The 6,821-nt window shown below is 29.9% G+C and overlaps 1 protein-coding gene across 1 annotated transcript; it reads right to left on the bottom strand.

Moving 5' to 3' along the window:
* Positions 1-223: 223 nt before the first annotated feature.
* LOC123656641 (UDP-glycosyltransferase UGT5-like) lies at positions 224-6,368 on the bottom strand. Its single transcript, XM_045592307.1, has 4 exons — positions 6,364-6,368; positions 2,524-3,163; positions 2,029-2,254; positions 224-1,520 (listed from the first exon to the last, which is right to left on the bottom strand). The coding sequence occupies exons 1-4, from the start codon at positions 6,366-6,368 to the stop codon at positions 1,009-1,011; spliced, it is 1,383 nt and encodes a 460-aa protein (XP_045448263.1). The 3' UTR covers positions 224-1,008.
* Between the last annotated feature and the right edge of the window lie 453 nt (positions 6,369-6,821).

Genomic DNA, 6,821 nt, shown 5'->3' with positions numbered 1-6,821 from the left:
TTCATGTCTGGAGTCTGTGCCTATGTAAGTCCCCATTCTGCCTCTAGGAGCATGTAAAACTGTCCCAATTGCTGTCAAAATAAACACCTTATATTGATTTACTAAGCTCCAACCCTACCTTCTTCTATATAAAGAGAAAGCCTTTATCCAGTAGAAGGACCTACACAGGTTTTCCAATCCTTCAGCCAATCTACAAATTAAATGGATATGAAATGAACGAAAATAAATGCATATTATTTCATGTGTATGAAAATGTTCGAAGACCATAACATTCCTCATTTGTAACATTAGGTGCTAAATGTAAACATTGTGTACAGTAAGTCTATATCTACAAAAATCTCTTCTGAAATAGTTAAATAATTGGTATGTAAAAAAAATTGTCAAGACTTTTTCAAATAACTATTTTATGTTATAACTATAAGTTTAAAATTGGAGGAAGCAGTAACAATAATCATCGACGCGGAGACATATGTACCAAAGCGGGTGAAACCACAATCATCTAGTTAATTTTAATTGTAATTCTCGAAATATTCTTCGTATAAATAATCAAACACCTATTATATAGGTAGTTACGCAACAAATTAGCGATTTCTAAATTTTTAAATATAAATAGTAAGTACCTAATATAAAAATTTAATAAAACAAACGAAGATATATGTAAGTGTAACAAATATTAGCTTTTAGTTTGCTCAAAATTTAAGCTGGCTCGACATTTGGGATGCATACGTTGACTTACAGTTGAGAATCTTCGTATAATAGACGTCTGACTGTTCCAACAGCAATGCTTGAAGCAAATATTTGTCTAATTATATGCGGACGTTTCATGAGTCGCTAAGTGTCATCGCTTCGTTTATTCACATATGAATTAAAAGGATTTAGCAATTGTCTACACATTACGAGTAAAAGAGATATGATAATGAGATAAAATATAATAAATTAAACACTTGTTATGAAACAAATATAACACTTATAAAATACATGTACTTATTTAATTAATACGTATAAACATTATGCAATCTTTTTCTTCGTATTTATTTTAATTTTGTTAAGAGATAAAAAACTTAAGAGTGACTTTATAATTTTAACTAGAGCAACTATCACTATAATTGAAGCCAATAATATTGTAGCATAAACATCTATCATATTCGATGCAAACCAGTTCATATTTCTTGCAGGATTCTTCATATATTCTGCACCTTTATTTCTTATTACATATTCTATCCAAAACATTGCTGTATCTAAAGCGCTCATGGGTCTATCCTTGAACCTTCGAGAAACTTCTTTAGCCTTTTCCATATAAGAATTGTGATTAAGAATTTCACTTACAGTGTTGTATAAAGTATTTTCATTAATATCATGATACGAGAGAATTTTACAGAAACCAGCTTGTTCAGCTATCAGCAAGTTGTTATATTGATCAGCGTATACTGGAACGCCCACGAGAGGTATACCGTTAAAAATAGCTTCTTGCATTCCTATCAAGCCACCGTGAGATATAAACAGTTTAATGTTCGGATGAACTGAAAAATAATTTTAACTTATTAGTCATATCATTTCGAATAAAAGACATACATTTACGTTGTGTAATTAACTGCATATTTTAACGTTAAATTCGTGTACGATATAGAAACAGAATTCATTAGGTGCCGTCGAAGACAAACAAACAAGTAAAGGAATATACTCCTAGAAATATCATCGGCAGCAATAACATTTCAAACATAATTATGAAGTTAAATGAACAATTAGGTTGGCAGATAATTCTTCCTTTATATGATACCTTTTAAAAAAATATCCATAATATTCTTAAATTTAATTCCACTTGACTGGTACTTACTACACTCTAAAAGTACTAAATATTTAATACCTTTTACCGGTAACTTGATTGTTACTGGTGGTAATAGGTAATTCAAAGAAATCGGCTCATTAAACAAGTTTAATAGTTTTGATCTCTTAAGTTTTAGGAACATACTCTTCCCACGCAACGAAATGCCTGGCAAAGCTAGTAATATTGTAAATATAAATTTTTACCTAAAATTTCCTTTTGAGGAAACCATTTACGCGTTACTAAATTAGGAGGCTTATCTTCAAAATGATCATCTTCCCATTTCCATAATATGGTGTATTTTTCCAATCGTTTAAAAACCTTTATAAAGTCTTTCTTCTTTTCTAATGGTATCTCAGAGCTTTTTACGTTTGAACCAAAACTAATATAAATCACGCCGTCTTTTGCATCATCTAAGAGTTTTTGAAGATCCTAAAATGAAAACATTTCGAATGATTTATAAATGTATCATATTATTTTTATTTTTACTTCTATTGTTAAATATAATAAAATAACAACTGTCTCTCGTATCCAATGCAATCAATTAATAAAACCAATAATATGCAAATATAAAACCTTTTTTTAATATTTATTAAAAACGCGTAGGTATGCGTATAAATTACATAATGAGTAAACAAAGTAAACAATTATATGATAAGATAAGAAACTAACAAGAAGATATAAAATTATAAATGTCTTACCGCTGGTAAACTGGCATTACTCTTTGATAAATGAACTCCTCCAATTTCAACTATATTAGGTAGCAGAGCGGTAGCTGGGTCGAAACTAAAATGACTATTGCTCATGAACAAGGATACATTGTTCTGCAATGTGTAAAAACTCGGTACATCGTTTGCTATTTCTGGTAAATACTTTTTCACTAGCTCCTCCTGTTTCTTCAAGTACCAGAATTTCCACCAGAAGTATTCATACGCCGTAAAATATAAGTTTCTAAATCGTCCCCAAAAACTCGAAGGCTCTCTAACATCTAAATACTCCGAAGTTACCGTGGCCAGTTGCAAAGGATTTCGTACTACAACGTTATGTCTCATGCAATTACCAAAGGTTGAAACCAATGCTAAAGGTGCATTATATTTATACGCAAGTGTGTAAAGAGCCTCTTGGAAAAACTGCTCGTTGATGACTAAGTCAAACTTGTTGTCTTTTTTTAAAAATTCCTTAACGTCTGTTGAATTTAAGGTTAGTTCCGTATAAGCTAAACCACCGGCCCATAGAACATGTTTGTAGAAGTCCTCAGCAGACATTTCGACCATGTTAAATACATTTGGTCTTTCTGTACCTATAAACAAGAAAAGAAAATTATTAATGAGGATATATAAATTTAAAAAAAAAACTTTAAATTAAAAAAATAAAAAGAAATAAAAAAAAAAAAACAAAAAAAATAAAAACAAAAAAAAAATAAAAAAAAAACTTTTAATTGAGGTAGGGTATAGGTATCCTGCTTAAATCTGGAGTACTTCAACCTTACAGAAGATCATAGATAAGTAAGGTGGTTCCTGAGTGGGATTGGAGGTAGGTCAGCGACGCGCTTGCGATGCTTCTGGTGTTGCAGACATCAACGGCGAACCGTACGCTTGTTTGTCAACCTAACTCTACAAAAAGTTTATCTCGAATGGAACCGCTTCGTCCACCTATTATATATATGATGTGCAAACCTAAATTTTTATAGCAATAATATCAAAAAATTTTATACAAATAAATTAATACAATACAAAGTATATATATAGATATATATATATATAAATAATTTTGTCTTAAAATAAAAAAGAACTAAGACTTTTACTGTGATGTAACACCGAGCTCATGTCACAGAGCAAAGTTTGTTTTCGAAGAAGATGTATAAAAATAACCCTTCCTTGGCAGTCGGGTAATTATACGCTACTCTCCTCTCTTCTGCCGTATGTATATTTGTATCTTTATATTTTTTATATATTACTAGCTGACCCAGCAAACGTTTTTTTGCCGCTAAAAGCTATTTAAAAATAGGGGTTGATGGTAGAGGGTTGAAAATTTAGGGTTGTATGTATTTTTTAATATTGTATCATAAAAAAATAGAAATTAAAAATTTTGTCTAAAAAATAAAAAAAAAATTAGGGGTGGACTACCCCTAACATTTAGGGGGATGAAAAAAAGATGTTGGCCGATTCTCATAGATACCGGATAAGCACAAAAAATTTCATCAAAATCGGTCAAGCCGTTTCGGAGGAGTATGGCAACGAAAACTGTGACACGAGAATTTTATATACAAGATGTTTATATGTATTTGATTGTAGAAGGGTGAAAATTTAGGGTTGAATGTATTTTTCAACGCCAAATCATAATAAAATAAGAAATAAACAATTTATCTAAAAATTTAAAAAAATGTATTTAGGGGTGGACTACCCTTAATATTTAGGGGGATGAAAAATAGATGTTGTTCGATTCTCAGACCTACCCAATATGCACACAAAATTTCATGAGAATCGGTCAAGCCGTTCGGAGGAGTTTAACAACAAACACCGCGACACAAGAATTTTATATATTAGACTAGCGACCCGCCCCGAGTGCGCACGGGTGCAATGCTGATACTAAATATACTACAGAATGTCTTTATTTATAGTGTGAAGCTAGTTTATGACATGGTTATTAACATAATAACAACAACATTCAAATATTCGTCGTTAGATTACACGTTGTTACAGAATGCGTTGAAGAAATAAAGGTTCACTGCCCGTTCCCCGTAGGTGATAGCGTGACAATATGTAGCCTATATATTGACCCGACTTCTTAGTAATATTCGTGCTAAATTTGAAGTAAATCCATGCAGTACTTTTTGAGTTTATCCCGGCCTTACATACAGACAAACAAGCAAACAGACAAAAATTCTAAAAACTATATTTTTGGCTTCGGTATCGATTGTAGATGTCACCCCAAGTATTATTTAAAAAAAAATATTCAATGTACAGTTTTGACTTTCCTACCATTTTATTATATGTATAGATTATGTATGTACACCTCCATGCCGTCTAATTCTTTTTTTTTTTTTATTGGAATTTCGAGCTAATGTGCAAATGTCCTCAAGATATTAACACAAACGCACTTTGCATACTTACTAAATGGTTGTTATGGAATAATAATTACAAAGCTGCTTTGTTTTATTTTATATGGATCTTTTTGTGTCTACTATCGCATTAGATAATAAATGATAAAGAAATATAACATTGACCTACGGTCGTCTGGTCTTAATAACAATATTTTACAATAATGAACATGTAATGGTGATACCACGAGTTCGTGAAAAACTTGGATCAAAAATGTGAAGTTCAAATACATTTTGTGCTTGAAGTAAAATATTTTCGCCTTCAAATTTATGGTTTTCATTCCGGTACTAAATATAAGTCGTAGCGTAAGGTTTTTTAGCCTGTAGACTAGTAGTAGTGTACTACTTCCGATATATCTTCTCGATAATATTGCTTTCTAATTTTGAAAAATACTAAAATCGTATCTTACATAAAACATATAAATCTACTTTATTCAGTTTAGTTTATTTTGATGTCCAGTTTGAAAGTATATTTCAATCAGAATAATTATTTAAATTTTCGATTTGTATATTAAATAGAACGATATAAGTATATTCTTACAAAACGACATTAGTAATTAATTACTGGAAAAGTACGTCAACAAATAATGTTCGCAAGCAATGAGTCCTTAATAAAACGGTCAAACTGAAAAACTAACCAATAATTTAGCTTTGATTCTCACATTAATAATAACGTAAAAAAAGAAAGAAAATTATCAAGGGTTGTTTAATCTTTGGATCCAGTGTACACATATTACATGCCTAATATTAGATAGCCCCATTATGATACTTTAACAACTTTTATCGTATATCTAAGAGCTCAAATCAAATGAATTACGAATTAAATTTAAAAAACTGTATGATATTATTTTTAGTATAAGGAAATGATATGCATCTTTCATAAATATATAAGAGTTTTAGAGAATCATAGCATATATGTTAATGTAACTTAATATATCTTGATATCTAATATTTCTAATGTAATGGTGACAGACACAGTGCATTCACAAATCATGATTTTTTTCAATTATTAAATAAATATGTAATATACATCTGTAAATATTTGTGACATTACAGTGTAGACATTTCATCCACAACCTAAAGTAAATAATTTAGCTATACAATCGTATAAATGGTATCGACAAATATTCTATTAGTACATTATGTTTACACTTTATGTTTTATTCAAATAAAAAACTTGTCTTAAGGACACGAATCTGAAAATCACGGATATACTTCTATTTTTAGAATTATTATGTAACTAAACATTTGGATGGATTTTGGACGTTTTAATAAAAGAGAAGTTCTATTACAGCTTTTAAATATAATAGATTATACATAGGGATAATAAATAGACTTCAAAATAATATAAAATATAGATAACAAAAGGTATAGCTTTAATGTCAAATCTTTTTATCCACTCACCTAACATGTCCCAAATTTCTTTATCATCCACTAATACCTCATGGTAATTCGGCGGCGGAACCTTTACTTTTTGGGATGTAATGACGGTAACATTGTGTCCCCGTCGCGCGAGCTCCAGCCCGATTGGACGTAGAAATATATTATGAGATAGTGCAGAAAATGGAGTCACATACAGAATATTCGCTGATTCGGCAAAACTTGTTAAAAATAACACGAATAAAAACAGTCCATTCTGAAAATTCGTAAAAATTTTTTTTTGTTAATACACATTTTTATTTTATAACAAAGCGGCTAGTCTTTATAGTTTTTTGTGTATTTTAACGTAACTAGAAAAGTTATGTAAATCATAAATTAAATTTGTGATAATAACAATTTCAAATTATAATTTACCCTCAACTCGAATGTAATAGTAAAGTTAAAATTAATATAAAGTTTAAAAATTAATAATACATCAAATATGGCAGTTTAAAAATAATTGTGTTTGCTCACAAATGA

This window comes from Melitaea cinxia, chromosome 9, assembly GCF_905220565.1.
Source record: "Melitaea cinxia chromosome 9, ilMelCinx1.1, whole genome shotgun sequence".
Classification (NCBI taxonomy): Eukaryota; Metazoa; Arthropoda; class Insecta; order Lepidoptera; family Nymphalidae; genus Melitaea; species Melitaea cinxia.
This window is presented reverse-complemented; position numbering and strand designations above follow the sequence as displayed.

What these genes read in the sequence shown, in the direction of transcription:
- LOC123656641 (XM_045592307.1), bottom strand. An exon ending in GTAATGCCAGTTTACCAGCG is followed by an intron (nt 2,255 to 2,523) that starts GTAAGACATTTA and finishes TTTTCATTTTAG; the next exon opens with GATCTTCAAAAACTCTTAGA. An exon ending in TCCTCAAAAGGAAATTTTAG is followed by an intron (nt 1,521 to 2,028) that starts GTAAAAATTTAT and finishes ATTATTTTTCAG; the next exon opens with TTCATCCGAACATTAAACTG.